Source organism: Convolutriloba macropyga, chromosome 11 (assembly GCF_964194025.1).
Source record: "Convolutriloba macropyga chromosome 11, txConMacr16.3, whole genome shotgun sequence".
Classification (NCBI taxonomy): domain Eukaryota; kingdom Metazoa; phylum Xenacoelomorpha; order Acoela; family Convolutidae; genus Convolutriloba; species Convolutriloba macropyga.
Genome location: NC_134478.1, coordinates 42123151 through 42148939, shown reverse-complemented (window position 1 = coordinate 42148939; position 25789 = coordinate 42123151). Strand labels below are relative to the sequence as shown.

Here is a 25789-nt window from a genome sequence, read left to right as displayed (position 1 = left end):
ATTATCCAAAACTCAACTCTGGAACAATCAGACCAGATATAATAATGATAAATCCAAGACCAAAACAAGTTCATTTTGCCCGTTCCAAGATAAATAGTTTCCCTCAGCTCAAAATTAATTGCATCAGAGAACTTCCAAACAACGTTGACTTCTTTATCTAACCCAAAGACCAAAGTTCAAGAGATTGGCTGATGGATGCCTCAAATCTACAAGATGTCTTCCCAAACAGTTCTGTTAACACAAGGAACACTCTGCCAAAAGCCAAATCCAAACCCAGTTTTGTAATTGCAAATGTTCATCATAGCATTTAAGAAAACGAAGTGAAGGAAGAACTTCTCAACAACAATGCTATGAATATTATCAAGGTGCTTCGGATAACAAGCAGCGCCACCGGAAAACCAACGAAACTGATTCGCGTGATAACTGATTGCTCAAACCATGTAACAGCCACAATCAAACATGGCGTTAAAATAGGCTGGGTGCTTCACCGCTGCGAAGCAAGTACAGAACTACCTCACATTAAACAATTCTTCAAATGTCAAAAGTTTGGTCATTCGGCAATCGATTGCAAAGGCGAATTGAAATGTCTACGATGTGCAGGCAAACGCACGGTAACAGGTTGCAATGAACCAAAAGAACAGGCTAAGTGTGCAAACTGTGGTGGCTCAAACGCAACAGTGTATAGAGGCTGTCCCGCATATCAGAACGCTTTGACAGAAGCAAATAAGCAGGAACAAGAAACGAAATACTCAAGTGCCATTTCAAGCGAAGATACTCAAAACACTCAGCCATTAACAACTACAAAAATTACTGTTCTAGTTGCTGAAGTTCTCAGTAAAATTAGAAACAGTTTCAATACAATGTCCTATAGCAATATTATCAGCGTCGTTAGCAACAGTGCCTCTAGAGTGTTTAACGAAAGAATAGATGGTCAAAAAATTCACGATAATATTAGGAAAACAAACCTGATGCAAACTATTAACACAAACATGATTCAGTCTAGCAGCCAAAAAAACTTCGAAAATGGACACCATTAAAATTTTACAATGGAACTGTCGTGGCTTGGAAAACAAAATTCATGAATTGTTCTTGTTTCTGACGAAAGATAACATTGACATTGTTTGTTTAAATGAAGTCAAGAAATGGCAAAAACGTGTAGCAAATGAAAAATACTTCATTGTAACAGAAGAAGAACAGAAGCGAGCAGTTATCATGGGTCTGTTATCATTGCACAGAAGGGCAAAAAGGTCAAAGAGGTCAGACCAATTACATCCAGGAAAAACACTAACGGACAGGCATTAGAGATAATCGGTGTGAACTTGGAAACACCAACCATTGGAAACTTATGGATAATCAAAGTTTACAATTCACCCAATCAAGACCTAAATTTCAATGAAATTTTTGACAGAAACCTCCAGAACATGCTCATCTGTGGAGATTTTAATTCTCCTCATCAAGAGCTCAACTGTATATACAACTCCGGAAACAGCGAAAAACTGCTTGAAATAATTGATGACGGAAACTTCAAATTACTCAACAACGGTTCTCGAACCTATCAATCTAATCAACATCAGAGCCATAGCATGCTTGATTTACATTTCTGCAGTCTTTCAGTCTTTAAAGATTTCGACAATTTTCAAGTACTAGAAGTTATTGGCAGCGACCACTCAGCTACACTTATTTCATTGAAGCTTAAAACGCAAACAGAATTCGATCTACAAACCAAAGTCAATTTTCAGAAGTTCAGAAAACATGCAAATGTCAATTACAAACATTCCTCCTTGTACCCACCAAATTATCCGAACAAAGACAATTTGAATGAAATAAACCATAACCTCATCGATCTAATTCATAAATCCATCGAACAATCCTACGTAAATAATACAATTAATCAAAGTTGTCCAGAGATAATCAGTCTAATCAAGCAAAAGAAAAAGATATGGAGGCGATTAAAAAGTGCAAAGGCTAACACTTTCTATCGATTGAGCAGGGAAATCAATTTCCTGCACAGAGAAATCAGAAGAGCTTTCAAACGTTCGAACGAACGACAAAATAGAAAGCTAATTGAAACAGCGCAACTCAATAAAATTTTGAAACACTCAAGTAAATCATGTCCCAGGCCAGACAAAAAAAAGCTATCGACTACTGAATGCGCTGCCAAAAAACATTAAAGCTTTCATATGTATAGTTATTTCCTGCTCAATTAACAACTCTAACGTGCCATGCCTTTGGAAAGATTCACAAGTAACAAAGCTTCCAAAACCTCAAAAAGACAGGAAGAAAGCAGAAAATTAGAGCTGTTGTTAAAAAATGTCATCCTAGACCACTGTGAAGCAAACAAAGTCTTTGGACCAGAACAAAGTGCATTCAGAGCACATAGATGCTCAACCGAAAATCTCCATGTTTTGACTCAGCATATAAGTGAAGCATACCAGGGGTCAGAAATGTTGTGACTCGTTTGCCTCAATGTAGAAAAAGTTTTTGATGCAGTCTGGAGATTAGGGTTGATTGACAAGATTTACAAAATCAGAATACAAAAGAAAATCATAAAATGGGTGAATTCTTTCCTCTCAAAAAGAAACATTTACGTAAAAATCAAGAATACAAGAAGCGAAACATTCTCAACAGCCGGAGTCCCCCACGGTAGCGTTGTGGCGCCTATATTATTCTTAATTTATGTATCTAATATTCCAGACACTCCAGCAGAGATTTCTCAGTTCGCAGATGACTTTGCATTATTTTACAGGTCTAAGTCCAATCAGTTAATACAAAGCAAACTCCAAGCCTCACTCAACGTACTCATAAAGTGGTGTGATAGGCTGAAAGTCAAAATAAATCCCGCCAAAACAAAATATATGCTGTTCAGAAATCCATCGAAAAGAACAACAAGTCTCAGCCTAAACATCAACGGAAGACAAATTGAAGAAGCGAAAACCCTCAAGTTCCTAGGAATAACCATGATGCCACACCTAAACTGGAATGAACATTGTAACGAAATCGCAACCAGAGCAAACAAGCGAATTTTCCAGCTGTGGCGTCTAAGCAACCTCAATTTTGAGCAGGAGAGTTTACTTCTGCTGTACAAGTCCTGGATCCGGCCTTTATTTCTATATGCAAACGCTTGATGGCTCAAACAATCGAAAACGGTGATCTCTATCATGCAAAAAGCGCAAAACAGAGCACTCAGAATTTTTCTTTTGAAACCTCGATGGTATAGCGTGCAAAAGTTGCATGAAGAATCTAACTTACCAACTATAAGAAACATTCAGATAAGACTGGCAAAAGGCTGCATCAAGCGCGCACAAAAGAATAAAATTGAAGTAATTTTACGCCTTATAAAAAAGACAAGGCAATGTCCAAAGAACAAATGTAAAAGCACATTGCAGTTCTGATTGGTTAGGCTACCTGAAAATCGAACCTGTTCTTGTGATTTACTGATTTAAAAATCAGGAGATCACCAACTGAGACCCAAAGGATCCTTTGGATCAAACTCAGGATCAAACCTAGGGTCAGGAAGCTTCTTCGATCCTTTCGAATCAGAAGTCGCCCGCCGTTTCCTGAGCTTTAAAACACGCTTCTGACGCTTCCAAGCTCTATAAGCCTCCGACAGTTCATCCGCTAACAAACCCTCAAACAGAGGAAGCTTCTTTTGGGCAATCTTCCGGGGATCCCTGGCTCCGTTGCCAAACTTTTCGAGAGGAATCACCCGAATCAAGCCGTGAGCAAACTTCTCCTCTGGAGGAGGACTCTCGGGAGTAATGCGTGCAGACATTTTGTTATTCTTCTCAAGCGTGAAAACCCGTCATTCGTACAAAAATGAGACAAGTGAAAACCGTCAAACTTTAGAATCAATGATTTTAGAGTATCTCATTCATGTATATCAAATTTAATTCAAAACTCGAGACAAATTCATCAGCCACAAAAAGTGAACGATAATTGTACCGTTAAGGCGATTCTCTAGCACAAACGTGTATATATTGGTGCAACATATCAGTACACGATCTGAAAAACACAGCGGGAGTTCAATCCCCCAACGTGCCGCAGCTGTCTCGAGTAAACAGACACAGCTGACTGATACTCAGCCCGTCTTCCTGCCTAACAATGTCCAATAACAACTGCAAACGCGGCTAGCCAGAAGTACTCAAAGACAAGCAAAAGCAATCAGGAAAAGCCAGTAAAAACCCTCCATGGTGTTTATAATGGTTTTGTACCCTAGTAACATTGTACAGTTTAGAGTCAACGTCCTAAATTCAATCTCAAACTCACAAACTTTTGAGACTGCTGTTGTAATAAACTTGATTGTTAATGGTTGTACATGATTTTCTTCTTCTTCGTTGTTGCTGAATTATTTAGAGACCAACTTTAAAAAGGCTTTTATACGTTGGGGCCTATTGGTGGATCAGAAAATAATGCCGGGGAGTCACTTAGGTAATGCTCTACCAAATAAAAATAAAAAATTAACTAGTAAAAGATTTACGAAAAATAGATGTATGATTCTTGGTAATATATGATCATTTATGATTCCTTGGTAATCGTACAAAAATCAAATATAGTTTCATCGGTTTCATATAAAGATCGTACTCAGAAATCGAGTATGGACAGTATGAAATCATCTATGATCCCTGTATGAAATCAAAGAAATTTCAACCTGGGTTCGTAAGATTATTGCAGAGATTCTATGACAGCTCGTGTCCATAAGACGCTTATATGATAGCATGTTCTTTCAACACTAGTACAGGATACCTGAGACAAGTTGAATAGGGCATTTTAAATATTAAAAAACAAGTTTGGCAAATCTACCTACTAGCTAAAATTTGAATTCTAAATTCGAGAAATTCGAAGTTCTGATAGAAAAGTTAACAACATACTTACCATGCAAAAATGTCGACAGTGCTGAAAGAGACACTCAAAAAGTAACGAGTTCCGCTTATCTTTGGCCCTTAATTAATTCAATTATATAATCACTTTATTTATTATTGTTACCAAGTTTTTTTTTCTTCTGGAGTCTCAATGATCAAAAATTCATAAATAGTCAAGTTGTCTGGTATATGGAAGCACGGAATATCCGGCAACGCGGTGGAATCCGGATACGGAGAACAGTAATCGTGGCTATAAACCCAACTGCAGCTGCGATTGAAGAAAAATAAGCGCTGGTCAAAGTTGAATACTCATTAATAATTGAATTTGTGATGAGAAAAAAGAAATTACAAAAATTTTTGAATCTTTTGCGTTGGATTCAGACTCACTATTAAATCAATCTTATTAGTCGTTTAAATTCCATTTGAGTAAGGTCAGTTTTGCAGATTCGTTCTTAACTTAAACAATTAATAGAAAATTAATATTGTTGACTTTAATATTTTGACTATTTTTTCAGAGAGTTGTCTGAAATAAAACAATTGTCGTTCACAATATTTTTATCATAAGAAGAACACTAGAAGTCATTCTTACCGTTAGGTACATCATCAGATCAAAAACTTCTTCAAGAGATCAATTCTAATCTTTCCTCAATTAGTCAACAATAGAACTGTTTTATTTTTCAGTGTAATTTGAGGCAACAAAACCGTTTTACTTTAGTAATTTGCAAGAAACAGGACCTGTACATACAACGGTTTACAATTTTAATTCCCAATCTGTATTTCTTAGACAAATTAGAAGAGTTCCTGAGTTTCTGATGCCATTATTTTTTCCAAGAAATCCCTTGTCTGCAACGGTTATCTTTTAAGATATCGTAAGATTTCTGAATTTGACGCTTACTGTGTATGATCATGCAATATTCTTGGAAAAAACTATTATCTTGCATGATTACAGTCTAAAATATAGATACATACACTTTGACTTGTGAACTTGAAGCGATAAAGCGAGCAAACAGTTTAATGCGATGAGATTTGTTTTTCCTTTCTGGCGCTTTTTCGAGAAAAAATGCGTTTCCTATTGAAAACCGACATCAACCATTCATAATGAAAAACATATATGCGCGTGTTTCAGGGGAGCCAAATTAGACCAACAGTGATCTTTTTCATCTGTTCAATTTAATCTGGTCATAATAATCTCATTCATAATTTTTACTGTTTTTTTTCCATGAGCAGCGTTGCTCGTTTTTGTAAATATGCTATGTCAATTTTTCGCTTGAAATTGAAATTTTTAACAAGGTGTAGCCAATGGAACTAAGAATTGTCATGCTGTGATTGACCATAAGCTGTATAGTCAGTCCCATAAAGTTGCAACGCTATCGATCGCTTCGAAGGTCAAAGTTCAAATATAAAACCTGCAGATATTTGATTTAAATTCAGATGGCAATCTGAATATCGAATCTAGCAAAATGTCGATATCTAGCAAAACACTGCCCATTTCCATACCCCGAGCTTTTCGAACGTTTGCTTGCGTTGCCACTTTATGGGACTTACTATAGCTAAGTGAGAGCTCATCCATACGCAAACAAATTCACGAAATATTCGATCTCAATCATATTGGCGTGTGAAGCATGCACACTCTCGACTATCAAACCACTTTCGGATCTTGAAATCTTTGACTCTGAACTTGGCATATCTGTAACCACGTTCCTATCAACAATTTTAAACATACTATTCTTGTTGATAAGAAGAAAGCCCTGACCTAACGGCAAGCCAATATCAATACTGCTCTTAAATCAGTACTGTTTCAGAGCTATTTGACGGATCATGTCATTTTTTACACTTAGCAGTCTACATGTAAGTCTTAGTCGCCTCCTGTACGCCTAAATACAAGACAATTACGATCGCGTCTGGTATGAAATTTTTCAGAAAATTTACTCGTTTTTTTCTTTACTAGATTTCACTTTTCCTATGATAAGACATTGTGCGTATGAAACATACTCACAATCATCGCGGATGAAAAAGCGATGCGCTATATGCCAATTCCAGTCAGTGTTATTCTCTTTTAAACTGGAAGTTAAAAAGTGAAAATTGCTTTCCACCGCAAAATATATTTGACGGAAGCGCCACCCGCGAGTTCTCGCGTTTTTATATTTGATATAATTTAGGACCACATTTCGCGCGCTTTTACGGACCCGAAACAATGATCATACACTTAGAAATACAAGTCTTGGCCAGGACTGCATTTAGAAAATTAACACTCAATTTGATTTTTATGTCGATAAATAAGATTATCAAACATTTAATTTGGGCAGTTTGCGTTAGAATTATTTGAAGTAATGGCGCAACAAGTTAACCTTGCAAGAATTGATAATAGTTGTTATATAGCACGAGTCAAAAACTTCATAATGGTACAGACGCTGTAACAATTTTCCGCTAAATATATCTTCATTCTTGACCATTTACTCGTTTTCAGAAAAATGAGAGAAAACATTTCGCTTTGATTGTTAAATCAAAAGCTATTTTTGACAGCCGTTGTTTGAAAATAATAATTGAATTGACTTTCAAAGCAGTGATCCGTAAAGCAGGATTTTCTCAATCAAACATTCGGCGCCGCAATGCTAACAGAATTGCTTCAAAGCAACAAAGTATGAACACTTTACTATTGCGTACATGTGTTGAGTACTATATATATATATAGAAAGAGAGCGGCTTTTGTTTCAAGTGTGTGAAATGTGATCACGTGATGTTGACAGGTCCCCTCCAAATTCTGTCCACTTCTCATCGACATTCCCCAGCCGAGGGTGTACATCACCAGTTCACCCTACCACCACTCGCCCCACCACCCTCCCCCTCTCAACCATCACAGACCCTCCATCGCACAGTCAACCAGGGCTTCTATATCAGGCAACTACTTCTTATATTCAATCTCTATCTATACTCGGGCTCCTCATCGTACAAAAATATTAGAATTTGTAGGTTTTACATGACTCTCTGTTATCATAGTAAGCCATATAGTTTGTATGGTTTTTTGGTAGTCACGGTATATACAAAATTCATACAAAAATTCAAACTCAGCCCTAGAAAATTATATTTAACGTAGAAAAGCAATCTTTCCGTAAACAAGTTGTAATAATTTGTAATAAATTATAATCAATTATTATAGATTATGATATATAAATGATTGATATAAGTAATTAATTGCTCTCAAACAAAGTTTGTAGCAATTATTAATTGCTCTGAAACGAAGTTTGTGGCAATTATATTAGTCTTGTCCGGTTTTTTAATGCGATTTTTCGCTTGACCGATTTTTCGTCTGACACTTTTGACTTTTCGTCCTCAAAAACAGAATAAACAGGTAGCACCCAGCGGGCATTAAGTGCTCTTAGAGGCTTTCAACTCTGTTTCAGCTCAAACTGATTTGGAGACTTATACTTATGGCGTGAAGGGCGGTTCTTAGAGGTTGAAGACACCCCACTGTTGACCCCCCTCCCACTATTGCCTCAACCCCCACCCCCACGAATTTTTCATTTTTTTCACAAAACGTGCAAATTTTTTCAATTTTCTGGACAATTATTTTTTATTATTCTCGTCCTTCCAGGCGCATGGGCCAGAAAACGTCCTCAGAGATTTGATAATAAGTTATTAAGAAAATTTTATATGCCATGGAATAGCTTTCGATTTTTTAAATAGACAAACTTCAGAAATTTTTTGGTTAATCTTGCATTTTTTGAAAATTTTTGTCGGCTTTTAGGTTTCTCTAGCCTCAAGAGCAAAGGAACATCCTCTAGGGTTTGACAAAAGGTTACTGCATAGTTTCTTAATGTAATGGAATGTTTTTCAAGATTTCAAGACCGCTAATTTTAGCTTTTTTTACAAAATTTTTATTTTTTGGCATTTATTATCATGATTCAGTTTTTTCAGTCCAACAGAAAATCTCCGTTTGGGTTTGATATTGTGTTATTGGAAAATATTTTTGGGCCATGGATTAGTTTTCAAATTCCATTATCACAAAATTTTGGCAGTTTTTTATGCAACTTGCAATTTTTTTTATAAGTGTTTTTAAAACTTTTTGTCATTGTTTAGGTTTCTCCAGCCTCAAGAGCCACATAATCTAGAGCCTCAAGAGGTTAATGCATAGCTTCTAGATGTTATGGAGTGTTTTTAAAGATTTTAATGTCAGTATTTTTTAAAAACTATATGCAATGTATTCAAGTTTTTTGAATCTTTTTGATTTTTTATCATTTCGTCCGGCCCCAGGGTCCTAGGGACCTCCTTCAAGGTTTGATGACAAGCTGTAGCATAGTTTCTGGAGATAATTGAATGGTTATCAATATTTTAATTACTTCAGCTTTCAATTTTCTTCGAATTTCCGGAAAATTATTATCATGTTCCAAGTTTATGAACCTTTATGAGCCAGTGAAACTAATTAAAGCTTGAAAAAGGGATGCTGGATAGCCTGTTGAGACAATGAAAACGTTTTAAAAATATTAATATCTTGAATTTTAGCATGATATTGTTTAAGTTTGCAATTGTTTTCAAATTTTTGAATAATTTTGTCCTTTTCTGATTTTAACGATCATTACTGGCTAACGAAGCTTTTCAAGTCTTTCAGATGGGTTACTTGACATAACTCCAGAGACAGAAAATAGTTTTGAACATTTGCACAGGAAGCTTTTCTTATAATTTTTGCAATATTTTGCAAATTTTCAAAATATCAGTTTTTTATTTGATTTATTTACTAACAAGGCTAGAAAACTAAAAGTTGCAGAGCCGAATCAAACACCCACGCAAACCCCCCGTCCCTCAATCCCGCCCACCGCGCTCACTACACGCCCTTTCAATTAGGCTAAAACTAGCTTCACTATACTGTGGCTAGCTACTGACGAAGCTAATTGCTCGCCGGTCGCTTGAGAGCAATTCGTCCGACGTTAGTCGGTTATGTTTTTCACTACTAGTTATTATATCCACAACAATATTACTCAATGCACCCGCTAATAACACAAAAACAGCTTGCTGATCGGCCCGGGTCAAAACCGATTGGCTAATGGTCCAGTTTGTTTTCAAAACAAGGGTTCGACATAAAAGTTGTTAAAATTTAATCATCCGATCTTGGCCCGGGAACTCTTCCACACCTAAAGTTTGGTGGAATTATTTATTCCCCTGGGATTATCAAAAATTTATCCACCTATCATGACAAAACAAGCTGCAATTATTATTATTATTATTACTATTATTATTATTATTATTATTTTTATTATTATTATTATTATTCTTATTATTATTACTATCATTATTATTAGTATTATTATTATTATTATTATTATTATTATTATTATCATTTTTATTATTATTATTATTATTATTATTATTATTACTATTATTATTTTTATTATTATTATAATTATTATTATTATTATTTTTATTATTATTATTATTATTATTATTATTATTATTATTATTATTATTATTATTATTATTATTATCATTATTTGAAGATCAAGAACAGCAGAAAAAGGATCTTCGAGTCACCAAAAAACTGTCGAATTTTAAACTTTTCAAGCAAAGATCTCCAATAATTTTGCAATAATGCTATAATTTTTCGAAAGTTCCGCAACTTTGGCTAAACACTAGAACTCTCACAACAATCTACTGATCACATTTAAAAGCATATTAAGAACTTAAAATATCTCCTGAAACAAGGCTTACTGAGAGATATATCAAGTTAAGATTATAAAACGACCTTGAGCTCAAAAAACAGTAGCTTTATTCTTGCTCTAAATTTCCCAACTCCCAGATAGTAAAAATTTTATTCAGCGGATTTTTTTTTGGAAAAACTTGATGAAAACTATGGACAACTGAACCTCACGTCTTTCTTGAAACTTTGCTCTCGAGTTCTCTTGAAAATTTTAATGAACATTAAAGTGCAAAAAAAATCTATACAATTCAAAACCCAAAACGTACTGATTTTCCGAATTTTCGCAACTGCGATGATCGGATCCCAAAACAAAACGTGAAAGGTGGAAGACGAAGTGACTTTAGATTATATTCTTTTGAGATTCACGAAATCTGAAAATCCACAAAAACAATACTGAAAGTAAAGCAAACCGTGAAATTGTACATCATTTTTGCTCCGACCCCAATTTTAGTGGGGAGTGAGGAACTATTTACTCAAATGGGTTTTTTTTCAGTCAATTTTAGCCGATCGATATATTCGTCGATGAGATTTGTGAGTGATATCATTAAAAAACACGAACATCATATAATATGGAATTGAAAAAATTTTCCGAGCTTTGTTTTTTCCAGGGTGTTATCGAAATTTTGTGAATCTTCAACAGTTTTATTCACATTTTCCGTAATTTTTTCCAAAATTTGGCTCAATTTTGCTAAAATAACTTAAAAGAAAATAAATTTTTTAACGGTAGAGTGTTATTGTTGCTATTGGAGAAAGAAGAGCGTTGCTGATTTGTTTGATTGGAGGTTTTTTGGCTAAAAAAAATTAAACAAATTATGGTTTTTTCTTTTTTTTATAAATTTGCCAAAAATGCAGACCTAGAAACCGCTGACACAATCTCCGTAAACTCCAAGAGATTCCTAGTTGAAATCCTGTGCCCTATAAAAGTTTATGGAATTAATATTTTGCCTTTTTTCGCAAATTTAACCCAATTATTATACAAAATTCAAGATTCTCTTTAGATTTTTGAAACAAAAAAATTGCTAATTAGCGAACATTTGAAGCATTTAAGTGATTTGTTTGACGCGCGCCAAAATTGGTGATTAGTTTGATATCATGATGGATTCTTACAATCAGAAAATTTTAAATTTTTTTGGTGCTGCCTTTTTTCAGAAATAATTCGCTTATTGTTTTTTAATATTGATTGCTGGAGAAATTTTCATTTCATGAATCCATTATTGACAGCTACCCTTGACGTAAAACTGAGCGCAAACGTAGATATAGTGTGTTTACAGAGAGACTAATAGTTTTTATGGTTTCGAAGAATAGATTCAGTAAACTTTAACTAAAAATTTGTATTTTGCCTTCAATTGTTATTCTTTTTGCAGTCTGATTACTAAATCGAACCAATCAAAAGTCCTAGAGTGATTTCTTGAGGAGGTGCAGGTGAAACTTTACAAGATAATTGGTTGTTATCTAATGTCTCTGATGACAATGATTATATTTGTTTAAAAAAAATCAGTTATTTTTTGAACTTGTTAATCCTTATTCTGCCGACTTGTAGCTTGTTAAATACAGGTCAATTTATCTTTCATACAAGATACAAACCAATCTTTGTGGCGGATTTTTATTAAAAAAATTACCTTCTTGGTTTTGGTTCTACGAGATCTGAAACAAAATTTTTGATTTTTTTGCATAATTGACTATTTTTGCTCTCCTTTTGTTTTTTTCGTTAATTTTCAGATTACTTAACAATCCAACAAAATCTGCAATGGAATAAATTCATTGTCTTCATAACTTATGGTTTTAAGGGCTGCGACACCGTGTTCTGTTGATGATTTTTTTAAGTTTTTTTTGCCCTGAACTTATTGTTAGTTTTTTGTTGCCTAATGCCAAATTTTGGCTGACAAAGGTTCTCAATGGCTAACTATAGATGTATAAAGGATTTTAATAATGATATCAGTATATAGCTAATGGTTTTAACGACTTTCAATTTAATTTTTCTTTCAGAAAATGAAAAAGTATTCTTCAACTTACCACTTTTGGTCTGATTCTTGCCTTCTTTTCTTATTTTACAATTTAGTATCATTTTACGCATCATCATTGAGACATCTAAAATTTTTTTCGGTGAACTGTACAAAAATTCTTCTTTTGGATGAACGTGTTGACAGATGTCTTTAGGGGTTGGTCAATTTACTGCAGAAGAATTTTGTGACTTTTACATACTTTACAATTTTTGTAGTCTTCTTGTAGTGATTTGAAACATTTAAGTGATTTGTTTGACGCGCGCCTAAATTGGTGATTAGTTTGATATCATGATGGATTCTTACAATCAGAAAATTTTAAATTTTTTTGGTGCTGCCTTTTTTCAGAAATAATTCGCTTATTGTTTTTTTAATATTGATTGCTGGAGAAATTTTCATTTCATGAGTCCATTATTGACAGCTACCCTTGACGTAAAACTGAGCGCAAACGTAGATATAGTGTGTTTACAGAGAGACTAATAGTTTTTATGGTTTCGAAGAATAGATTCAGTAAACTTTAACTAAAAATTTGTATTTTGCCTTCAATTGTTATTCTTTTTGCAGTCTGATTACTAAATCGAACCAATCAAAAGTCCTAGAGTGATTTCTTGAGGAGGTGCAGGTGAACCTTTACAAGATATTTGGTTGTTATCTAATGTCTCTGATGACAATGATTATATTTGTTTAAAAAAATCAGTTTTTTTTGAACTTGTTAATCCTTATTCTGCCGACTTGTAGCTTGTTAAATACAGGTCAATTTATCTTTCATACAAGATACAAACCAATCTTTGTGGCGGATTTTTATTTAAAAAATTACCTTCTTGGTTTTGGTTCTACGAGATCTGAAACAAAATTTTTGATTTTTTTGCATAATTGCCTATTTTTGCTCTCTTTTTTTTCGTTAATTTTCAGATTACTTAACAATCCAACAAAATCTGCAATGGAATAAATTCATTGTCTTCATAACTTATGGTTTTAAGGGCTGCGACACCGTGTTCTGTTGATGATTTTTTAAAGTTTTTTTTGCCCTGAACTTATTGTTAGTTTTTTGTTGCCTAATGCCAAATTTTGGCTGACAAAGGTTCTCAATGGCTAACTATAGATGTATAAAGGATTTTAATAATGATATCAGTATATAGCTAATGGTTTTAACGACTTTCAATTTAATTTTTCTTTCAGAAAATGAAAAAGTATTCTTCAACTTACCACTTTTGGTCTGATTTTCGCCTTCTTTTCTTATTTTACAATTTAGTATCATTTTACGCGTCATCATTGAGACATCTAAAATTTTTTTCGGTGAACTGTACAAAAATTCTTCTTTTGGATGAACGTGTTCACTGATGTCTTTAGGGTTTGGTCAATTTACTGCAGAAGAATTTTGTGACTTTTACATACTTTACAATTTTTGTAGTCTTCTTGTAGTTGTTTTGAGATGGTCGCATTAGAAATAATCTTTATGATGTCCCAAAGAGCCGCAATTGAAGATTTATTTTCCCGCGGTTAATATTTTATAAATTTAACGGCTTCAACACTGTGGTTTCGTAAATTTGATTGTGAATTTTTGTAGTTCTGCTGGTTTTTAATGTTATTTTACAGTATTTCGTTTTAATATCATTAATAACAGGTGCCATTAGTTTTTGAGGAAGTCGCTAAATAGTTTATCTACTCTTTTAGTCGAAAATTTATATTGGCCTGGAATTTTGAAAACATATGTTCTGAAAAAAAGACGATGGATTTGTGATCTTTGTCAATCTTTTTCTGTTAACTTGTGTCTTATTATCTCTATAGACATGTCGCATCCCTTATCTATTGAATTAAACTTTTCATTTTACAACGATTTTTTTTTTCAAATGCTCTTTGTTCGAGTTTGCATAAAATATTACTGATTTTTGGATGTGCACCTATTTTTGTAGTTTTACGTATCCTTTTCAAAGTATCACAATAATGGTCGTTTCTCTGGCCTTTTGAAAAAAAGCAATTAAAAATTGTTAGTGTGCTTAGTGAACAGCTTAATGTTTCTAATCAGTTTAACATCCATTCTTTTCAAAAAAATCTGCTTTTTTTAAACTTTTCTCTTTTGCTCATTTCTTTTCGACTTGTTACCAAGTCGCATTGTGGAAAAGACCCATTCTCATTTAATGGAGTACAGGATAATCTTCTTCAATATAAGTTTTATCTGAAGCTTTTTTGTTTTGGTTATTCATGGTTTTAAAAAATGGACCACCACGAGTTTTGGTTGTAATTAATATTTGTAATTGTTTGATTTCATCGTTGTTTTTTCTTGTCGTCATATTAATGACAGGTCCCATCGGCTCTCTAAGATAGCTCGTTTTATTCAGTTAGTAGTTTGTTGGACTGTATGCTAATTTTTTTAATCTCTTCCTCATTTGGTGAAAAATGTAGATGAGCGGGATCGTAACTTTATGTGCAAACGCACATTGCCAAGCCTCCGCTGTGCTCTATATTGATTTTTACTGGCAGATACCCAAAACTTTTGTATCTTTTTTTTTAAGAGAAAGTAATATATTTTTTTTAAAAATTTGTTCCAAAACTTGTTAGAGTGACCCATCTTATCACCCATTTTGCATCAAAAAACTAAAAGTTCACAGAAACTGAAATGAGGAGATAAGATTGCAAAAATTAGACTCATAATTGAAATGAGCGATTATTTAGTGGCTTATTGCAAATCAAGACTATAAAATCAAAAAGAATTTATCTTTTAAAACAAAATAAAAAACAATTAAATTGCAACTTTAAAACTAAAATTGCATAAAAATCTTTTCATAATCTTGCAAAAACTTGGTTTCACTGAATCAAAACTTATCGTTTTGCTCTCTAAGCACTCGGCAGATTGTAAAATAATAATGAAACAGCCTGAGAAAAAGACACATTTTTTGCTAGGTTTCCACATAAAGTTTTTGGCGATTTCTTTAAATCGACAAACAGTATCCAAAAACCGAACATTGAGAAATGAAATCTCTTCTGACAAGATTGAATAACTGCTGCAAAAAACTTCAAAAATTTCAAAACTTTTTCCAATTTCTTCATTTGATAATTAACGAATGTTGATAAAACTGTGGTACTCATCATTAATACCACTTCTAAAAATTTCTACTCAGAAAAAATTTTAATTTTTCATGCGTTATTGCAGGCTTGTATTCGGCATCATGTGTTGTTATTGAGACTAGGCAGATAATGCGTGTTTCTGGAGTGTTTTCATGCAAATGCGTTTAAAATAGTATATTTTTAAACGTTTTACGCGTTATGCTTTGTTTTTGCTTGTAGTAATTCGGAAAAATTGGATAACTTATAAAAATGAATTTTCAAGTTGTAGAGTAATAATCTCCTGGGCAGTGTTATGACCCCAAATTTTTTTAACAATAAAAATTTCTTTTTCTCTAATTTTGCTATAGAATAATGACGTTATGACACATTTCATTTCTTTTTAAGCAAAATTTTTCTTCTCTGATGAAGAACAATTGCTGAGTACGTAATATAAACGACCGGGGCATGTGAGTTAAGAACCAATTGAAGCAGTTTAGACGGCATTAATTTTTGAATTGATCTATTTTAGTGAGCTGTTTTCTATAAAAGAAAGATCACCTCTTTTTGGAATATCAACAGCTTGTCAATGTTGCCACCTAAGCAGCAGAAGTTCAAATTTTAAACGACGCAGGATTTTTTTCCAACGAATAAGGATCTTTAAAGAGTTGTTTATGACTCGACCAACTTCTATTTGTGCCACAGAAAATCAATTTTTGTCATTACACAATGCTTTCCATTGAATGGAATCAGAATTTACGCAATGTTATACTGCTGGTGTCGGTTGTTTCGAAGTGCGTATCCGTTGAATTTGTTTCGAATCATTGACGCCGACCTAAGTTGATATTCTAACTAATGAAATTTTAACCCACTAATTTAATTTGATATTTGGCCGGTCAAACACAAAACATTGATATTGATCTACTCAATATTTTGTTTTGTTATTAAACTTAATTAAACTCTCTTCTAAAAGTGCACAATTGTTTCAAAAAAGCAGAAGCAAAAATCAAAAACTGAGAGAAGTAGTTGCCATGCCAATTTGAATTTATTTTTCCCTACCAGCAGCCTCTGACTTTGGACCTAGCGGGTACTACCTCAGACACAGGAGAGGGGTCACCATAGATATGTCAGCCGGGGGTGCTGCCAGCAGGAGCCGAAAGAGGTTTGCATCCGGAATCAAACATGGCCTCAGTGCTCTCAACAAGGACCTGCAGATGACACTACTGGTCAGTCTCAAACAAATTTTCAATTTATGGTAAAAATTAAATTATAGTATAACAATCAAACTGCTCAATTAGCTTAATTTATTTCCTTACAAAAGGTTAGAGATATTGAAGGACTCGAACCCTCTATCTTAAGAAGCGCGCCCGTTGGCGTGCCGGCTGCGATTGCTCTAAAGCTGATCAAAGTCTGTCAGCATAAACTGAGTTCAAACTGAGTTAAAACTTTAAACTTAGTTTTTCTGGTGAAAATCAAAAAAATTTAGGTCCAATAGGTCGAAATGAAACTCTAAATGGAGTGAAAAATACAGATCGTCCGTTTTTCGTAAAATTTTTATTTCCCATCTCAAAAATGTTGCTGGCTGCAATATATATCCACCATTTTTTTAATCGCCGTCGGTATTTATTTAAAATATGGTATCAAAGAGACGTCTTGTCAGTAATTATAGCCTCCAATATGTATGCAAATTATGTCTTGATAAAGCTACTATTAATTTTATGGTGTAAAATAAACATTCGCACAGACTTTTTTCATAAAAATTTAAATTCTGGCAAATTATTTCATAAACACCCCCAAAAAATTTGCCTCAGGTGGTTGGCTGAAGAATCTTAATCCGCAATTTTTCTTTGGCTTATTCCTGGGCTTATTCGTTCCTTCTTTTAAAATTTGCTGTACCTTATTAGGTTTACAAAAATAAGTTAAAATAACTTAAAATACAAATGCTGTGTTCAAATTAATCACAATTCTTCACATTGCACCCCTTTTGCTCAATTTAAGGATTCATTCAGTTTATTTAGTTTAAAAAACAATTTTTGTTAGTAGGAAAATACTAACAAAAATTGTTTCTTAAACTAAATAAACTTCTCTTCTCTACAGAAATTATTTATGAATACTTATTTTCACGCAGACTGTTTTGTTTGAATTTTCTGAGTCTTGTTACTATTGTAATCTGTTTACATGTTTTAGTCTGCGGGTTAAGCTTTGCTAGATTTACTTACCTATACAGTTTCATGGATGAATCAATCTAGAACAAACCAGTTAAGTTGTAAACATTTTTGCGGTAGTTATTTTCCGTTTGCATAAGTATTGCGCAATACCGCAAATAGAAAACACACCAAATGATAATAGGCCTAATAATTTTCTTCACAGATTTGCTTACTTTAACCTAAAATTTGATTTTTTTTCACTTAATTTTTTAGTTCCTTAATATCCAATTCAGACAGCAGATTTTCTATAGAGCCGTCTTACCGATAGAAAATAATAATAGCGATTGGTTTTTTGCATCTTCAATTCATAATTTGAGCTTTTAAAAATTATTTACCAATAAAGCTATCTTTCAAATCAGTCAAACTGAAACGTTGCTAGAACTGGGGGGAAACTAGTGCCAGATTCGAAAACTTACTCGAGCATATATAAATTTTGCGTTTCCTGATTGCTAGAGTTTCTTAATATCCCGACGAAATAACCTAGGCGGCTCCTTGGCCCATAATGTTTTATTGCTCGATTAGTTGCTCCAGTTTCATCTTTTAATTTTATGGAATAACTTTTCCCAGCTATTTCAACCTATGTACAGTTTCCTGAATGAGAAGCAACAAATCTAAAAATTTGAGAGTGATATTTTGTGGACTTTTCGTATATTGTTAGGCATCATATATGGCGAGTGTGCCGACCCGAATTTGTTGTTCCGACCCCAACATATTGGGGAAAGCAACTAAATGCTCCGCTGGTTTTTTCGTCAGTCAATTTTGGCAGAATTATATATTCATCGCAAAGAGTATCAGTAGAAAGCCCTTTAATCGTTGAGTTTTAAATTAAGCATTTAAAATTTTTGAGAAAATTAATGTGATTTGAAGTGATTTTAAACGCTTTTAGCGTCATTTTTTTTGAATTTTATATATCATTGTTTGGACACCAGTTGCGTGTGTTTAATAGAGGAGCAGCGATGGAAAGGCTAATTTTGCTCTAATGGTTTTTTACCATCAAGAGAATTCGAATTGTATTTTTTAATCTTTTCACAATTTTTTTCTTTTTTGTTGACTTAAAGAACAGTCAATATTCAAATCAAAGTTCCTTTAAAAACAGATCTTGTTTAGGTTCAAATGAGGACCAAAGAATATATATTTTGTTTTCAGAGAACAACTGATCTTCTTAGGGCTTTCACCCTATGTTTACGTAAATTATAGTTTTTGAATTTTGTCTGCACGTGATCTTTCATGAATAAGTTTCATTAAACAATAGTCTAACAGTCTTCCTAAAGAGGAAAATGAGCACCTATAAAATCCACTGAGTTGATAAATTATGGCTGTAATAACTTTTAAAATGTTGAACATAGCCCCCTCCTTAATCTTATTTTTCTCAACTCGTAGCTCGGTCTCACTAATGACAAAGCCCTTAAACTTTCTAGTGAAAAAAAAGTTAATCTGCTGAGCAGCTTTTTGTTTTAAATGATATTTTGATAGCTTTAAAATAGGAGTTTTCATAAGACTGTTCCAATATGTGTATATTTGTTTAAAAATGTGTTTTTTTGTCCGGTCACCAGGTTTCCTTTTCAAATTGAATAGCGTTTTTCTTCTAGCACTTTTCAAATTGTCATTTTTGTTTGTGTTTTTTCTCTTAATGTAGTCGTATGACTTGCTCTGATTAACGTTAGCTCTCAATGTTTTCCTGTTGATGCATATTTGACCGTTTCAGGGCATTCACTTGTTTGCTAAATGTTTTGAATACTTTGATACCTCAGGTTTCTACAAAAAATTTTGAATTGAGAACATTTATTTGTAATTGGGATACAAGGGATACGTTAAAAAAGAAACGTCCCAATGGTATTGAAAAGGTTCCCGATCACACTTTTATATGATATTGGGTGAAAAACATATGTTTTTTAAAGGATTCAAACGGTTTTTCTGCACTTTTTGTAGGTATTTTTGGCTTTGGCTCTTTTTGTAGTCGTAAGACTCATTTCTTTCAAGTTATGTTTGTAGCAATTATAGCAGAATGGTTGTATTTTAGACTTAATGTGGCCTCTTTCATGCAAAGTTTCGCAGAACTGAATTTTTCGTCTAATTCTTTCAACTTCGTCCTCAATAACGGAATAACAGTACAACCTTGAGGGCATTATGTTCTCTTAGAATCATAAAAAGCGAGATTAACCGAAGCAGTCTAAGAGACGTAATTACATGATGTGAAGGGCGGATCGTACAGTTTATTTAAATCATACGCCATCCTCCCCAATTTTCTGAACCACACTACCTCCCCCATTAACATCCCTCAAACCATAATAAGTCCCATACATTTTTAAATAGCAAAAACTAAACTCTTTATAGGTTTTTTGTTTTAACTGAAGTTTTATTACTTGGACACTATGTATTTTTCAAATAAAATTTGAACTTTCTTGGCACTGAAGAATATTTGCCGTATTTCTAGTTGTTGTTTCATATATCGTTGTTCAATTGAGATCCAAGTAAACATATATAATCTTTTCACTTCTAAGCTAAAGGTTTTAAATGCTTCGTAATTTCATAAACTTTTTTCAGTTTTTGACGTTTGCCTCCAACTATTTTTTTTAGTATTTTTGTGCCTTAGTTTCAACAAGGACAGATTCCAGTGTTTTCCTAAAGAGTCTTGGATGACTACTTCAAAGATTTTTCAATTCATAATCCATTGGTTGTTATGACTTTTGAATTTAAATGTTTTCATGAAATTCAGTGGATTTTTGAATTTTGTGTTTTTTTCTTCCTTTTGCCGACATGTTACCTATTTTCACTAAGGTTGGGTTCATCTTCTCTCTAGCTGAAAACAAGAAAATTTTTGTTATGTATATTTGTTGATGTCTTTTAGATTGTGCAAACACCTCCTTGTTGGCCTCTACTTATAAGTTTTCACTCAAATCTCCTTAGATGACTGGCTTGTCCTGACTTTTTCTAAATTAAATACTTTTCCAGCAATTTTGACTTTTTCAAAAATGCTGTAATATTTTATAGAACTTCGAGGACAAGACCACTATAAGGGCTAGTATTAGGGCAATACTCTTCGAATGGAGTCTTCAAAAGTCAGTGGCAGCAGTTCTTGTTGAAAATGGCATCCGCCTTAAAGAATCTATTCAGGCATCGGTCCACCTGAAAAGTTCGATGTCCTCGCACACCATTGTTGGAACGATGTAGGAACGGTTCTCTGTTGAGATAAATGGATTAAAATTGATCCTCAGATTATATGAAATTCATCAACTCTTGTGGTTGTAGAATTAAACTGAAATTGAAATTATGAGTGGATGTAAGTAATCAACGGACATCATATGATTAAACAAGAATCTGAAAGATTACCCAAAAGAAACCAAAATTCAACAAAAGTTTCCCTATAAAAGATGATTCGCAATCCTTTGTAATCAAAATCACTCCATGAAAGCTAACGATGTCTATTACTACAAAATCTCTATACAAGAGAAGCAATCTTATGAACTCTGAATTAAACAGCTTGATCTAGTCGTGGATCTCCGTTGTTTTGTTTTTGTTCAGTCGGTTCAATTTTCTCAACAAAGATTTCGTCCTGCAACATCTGTAAAGGTTAACTCCTAAGCTACGGTTCTGTTTTGGTATTGCTATGGTTCCACATTTGAGTCACTAATAAGGCAACAATGTATATAAATGGCCAATCAAAGGGTTTTGTCCTTGTCGCAACTCTGGACGATTTTAGTTAAGCTTTCTTACGAATGTTCTTTAATGTTCGCAATTGACCTGAACTTCTTCTTTAAACTTTGCTGAATTCTATTGAAGCTTTCCAAACTGAAACAAAACTTTAACAGACTTCTAACTCTGCCAATTAATTAATCAGCCGTTCAATTCTGGACTTGAGCTATTCCAGTTCATATCAGTCTATGCCTCTAAAACATTTTCCCGGCTCCGTACTCCCAATATTATTTTCTTTGAATGGAACAGAATTTTATATCCATATATCACTATCTAGCTCCTGGCACCAAAAAACGCAAAAACGAAAAAGGAACTATGCATTCTGTCTCATCTCAGTGGTACAACTGCCGCTGCAGCAGTAGGAAGCCAGACTTTCCAAATTTAATAGCGGGTTAATTACAAAGATCCTTGTACACTTAAAAAGCGAGAGTACACTCCAGAAGGCTCTAGAATCTTAGAAACCCCCCCCCCTTTTCTGCACCACACTTCCTCCCAAATTAACATACCGCCCCAAAAATAAATCCCAAAATTTTTTTAAATAGCAAACACTAAAATCTTTATAGTTTTTTGTTTTAACTGAAGTTTTATTACTTGGACACTATGTATTTTTCGAATAAAATTTGAATTTTCTTTGCACTGAAGAATATTTGCCGTATTTCTAGTTGTTGTTTCATATATCGTTGTTCAATTGAGATCCAAGTAAACACATATAATCTTTTCAGTTCTAAGCTAAAGGTTTTAAATGCTTCGTAATTTAATAAACTTTTTTCAGTTTTTGACGTTTGCCTCCAACTATTTTTTTTAGTATTTTTGTGCCTTAGTTTCAACAAGGACAGATTCCAGTGTTTTCTTAAAGAGTCTTAGGTAACTCCCTCCCATATTTTTCAATTCATAATCCAATGGTTGTTATGACTTTTGAATTTAATTGGTTTCATGAAAGTCAATGGATTTCTCACTTTTTGTGTCTTTTTTGCCTTTTGCTTACATGTCGCCTATTTTCACTGCGGACGGGTTCATCCGCTCTCAAGCTGAAAACAAGTGTATTTTTGTTATGTTTAATATATGATATTTTTTAGACTGTGCAAACACTTCCTTGAGAAGACAATTATAGAGGGTAATAATTGGGCAATATTCTTCGGGTTGAGTTTTCGAAAGTTAATGGTAGCAGTTCTCTTTGAAAACGGCATATGCCCTAAAGAATCTATTCAGGCATTGATCCACCTGAAAAGATCGATGTCCTCGCACCCCATTGTTGGAACGATGTAGGAACGGTTCTCTGATGAGTTAAATGGATTAACATTTGTCCTCAGATTAACTGAATTAAAATCAACTTTTTGAGTGTATAATTTTGTTTTATACTCAGGCAGATTAGCTGAGGCCGGACTAGCGCCCAGAACTCTTAACGAATTTTAAGGTGATTTGATGGTTCTCAGACTTCTGCTTGAGGGTTCTTTTGTCCTCACACTGATCTTGTGGACTGTTGGAAACTGAAGTCGAAATATTGAATGGATTAAAGTAATAAACTGACGTCAAATGATTAAGCAAGAATCTGAAAAATTACCCAAAACAAACCAAAATTCAACAAAAGTTACTTTATAAAAGATGATTTGCAACCCTATCTTTGTAGTCAATTTCATTCCAATGAGAGCTACTGTTCTCTTTTATCGCAAAATCTCTCTACAGGAGAAGCCGTCTATGGAACTCTAAATTAAACCGCTTGATCTAATCGTGTCTCTCTCTGATGTTTTGTTTTTGCTCAGGTGGTTCAAATGTTTTCGTCTTCGCAACTTCTGTAAAGGTTAACTCCTAAACTAAGCTTCTGTTCTTGTGCTGTTGTGGTAATGCTATGGTTCTACTTTTGAGTAACTAATAAGGCAACAATGTATAATAATGGCCAAACAAAAGAACTTGTCCTTGTCGCAACTGTGGACGATTTTAATTCTTACGTAAGTTTTCTTACGTAATATTTTTTATTAATTTAAATGAACAATCAATTGACCTGAACTTCTTCTTTAAATTTTGCTGACTTCTTTTGAAGCCATTCAAACAAACGAAACAGTAACAGACTTCTGACTCTGCCAATTATTTAAAAAGTTTTCGACTTCTGGACTTAGGCTGTTCCAGTTCATTTCAGTCTATACCTCTAAAACTTTTTCTCCGCTCCGTTCTGCGAATATTATTTCATCTGATTGGAACGGCATTTTATATCAACATTTCAATCTCTAACTTCAAATAAATTGCGAAAATGAACAGGGAACTATGCATTCTGTCTTATCTTATTGGTACAATTGCCACTCCAGAGGTCGAACGTCAGATTTTCCAAGTTTAACAGCGGGTCAATTATAAACAATTTTGTACGCTCACAACCAACTCATATCAAATGCTAGGTTCAATCGTTCTTCTCTTTTATGCGTTTAACTGTTTTGTAACCTTAAATATAACCTCTATATATGGTTATCATTATCTGAATTGTGGTTTTGAAGGCAGTCAGTCAACATAGGCATAATAGTTTGCATAAGCGAATCAAAATTCAAATTTATAACATGCAGAGGTGAGCAGATCCTTGTTCATTTGCATGTCAGGAGTTTTTCGAAGGTTCGAATTTGCTGCAACTTTGTGCGCAAACTACAAAGTTGAAAGAAAACGTTCATATTTTTGAGAACGAATTTTGCAATCTGGGGCAATCTAGGGTCTAAATTTTGCAGGAAATTGCGATGATGGCAATCTCAGTACTCAAGTTTTTAGAAATTTCTTGTAAGTCAAACTATCAAGAAAAGGCGCAGAACTCTACCCCCTCCACCAATTTGATTTGAGAAATTTTAGAGGTACTATTGATATTTGTTCCATTTCTGGTCTCTATAGCTAGCTAATTCAACTGAGCTTCATTTATTTACACGATTATGTCTTTAACAAGACCCGCAACGTCACTCAGCGTGTCCAATTTCACTACCAACCATAAGTTTAAATCCCTGTTTAGAAATATAAGGCTAACATGCAAGAATTGCTCAAACCCAAAGAGTTGGCAAAACTAATGTCAAGTTCAAGAATTTTGTTGACGTTCAAGTTGGGGCAAAATATTTTGTGTAAACCACCTTTGTTTAGAGTTGAGTATATTAACCACCTGAGAAAAGTAATAAAACACGAAGCTAAGATTTACTGATATTGTTCGGGATTGTTTTGCCGCTCTTGAAGAGTAGGGGGAGGCGGTTGTAGGGGGGGGGGGGGGGGTTGATTTTGATGTTCTGAAAGATTTCAATCACTGGCAGGTCTATTGTTCAAATAATTGCCCCGGGTAACATGTCATTTGCGTGAACAAAGCGATCACTAAGCCGGAACTGAGGCATCTGTAATCACTTCTCTCAAATCTATACTGGTAATTCCCTTCGAAACGAGGAATCAATTCATTTTGTTTAGCCTATTTTACGTGTATATGTATTTGATTGCTGTTAAACACACTTCAAAGTAAACAAAATTCAAAGCGTTTGTCAATTTGTAGTCAATAACAAATGGTTCCGCCTTTTTAAGTCGTCTCGCACGTGAAAAGGTTTTTTTTACCTCTGCAGCACTAAATTCTAGCTTTATAAGAGCCTTCCCAAAACAAACCAACCCCCCCCCCCCCCTTCGTACTTTTCCGCTTCCAACATACCGTGATTTGTTGGTGGTCATTGGTTACGACTGGATCTGTAATACTGTAATACCAGGCTCAAACTAAACTAAAGCGTATAAGTTTAAATCTGGCCATACCATATATCTGGTTATCAACAATTTCAATCCTTTCAATTCTAACCGATGTTTCATAAAATCGAATGGACAGTAAATATATAAACTTTTTGTGCTGACAATTTTTTCTGGTTTTTTTAAAAACTTAGTTATTTTTAAAAATTTTTGATTCAGTTGCTTTATTGTTATATTGGAAAAAGCAATCGCAAATACGGGATAATTTTTCGTTCCAATGCTAAAATAATCGCAAAAATAATTTACAATATTTACAATTTTTACTTTCAATTTTACAATTTTTCGTTAATTTTTCTGTTAGGTTATTTGATCACTTCCCACCCAGGTAGTTACCATACCTTTCGTACTTAAATGCACAAAATGTATTTATTATGTAAATTGGGAAACAGGAACTAAATTTGAATTTGGAGCACATGCGATTGAAATTTGCTGTTTATAAATATTATTATTTATTACTTTCAATCTTCTACAAGATTAGTGGAAGCTTCTATTGTGATGGGTCTTTTCTGTTTTACCTTTTCCACGTTTTATCGCCCAACTAAATCCATCAGCGGGTTAATGCTG

The 25789-nt window shown here is 33.8% G+C and overlaps 2 protein-coding genes across 8 annotated transcripts in view; both read left to right on the top strand.

Annotated features, from left to right (window-relative positions):
- Window positions 1–25789, top strand: part of LOC142349531 (putative acetylcholine receptor chaperone) — a 359559-nt gene that overhangs the window by 74979 nt on the left and 258791 nt on the right. The gene's annotated exons all lie outside the window — the stretch shown is intronic.
- Window positions 1–25789, top strand: part of LOC142349530 (uncharacterized) — a 170257-nt gene that overhangs the window by 81755 nt on the left and 62713 nt on the right. For all 7 annotated transcript variants that reach the window (XM_075401154.1, XM_075401152.1, XM_075401150.1 and 4 more), the window contains 2 exons: window positions 7607–7757; window positions 16653–16816. In XM_075401154.1, the coding sequence (XP_075257269.1) occupies window positions 7607–7757; window positions 16653–16816 (315 nt within the window). The remainder of the gene's footprint in view (window positions 1–7606; window positions 7758–16652; window positions 16817–25789) is intronic.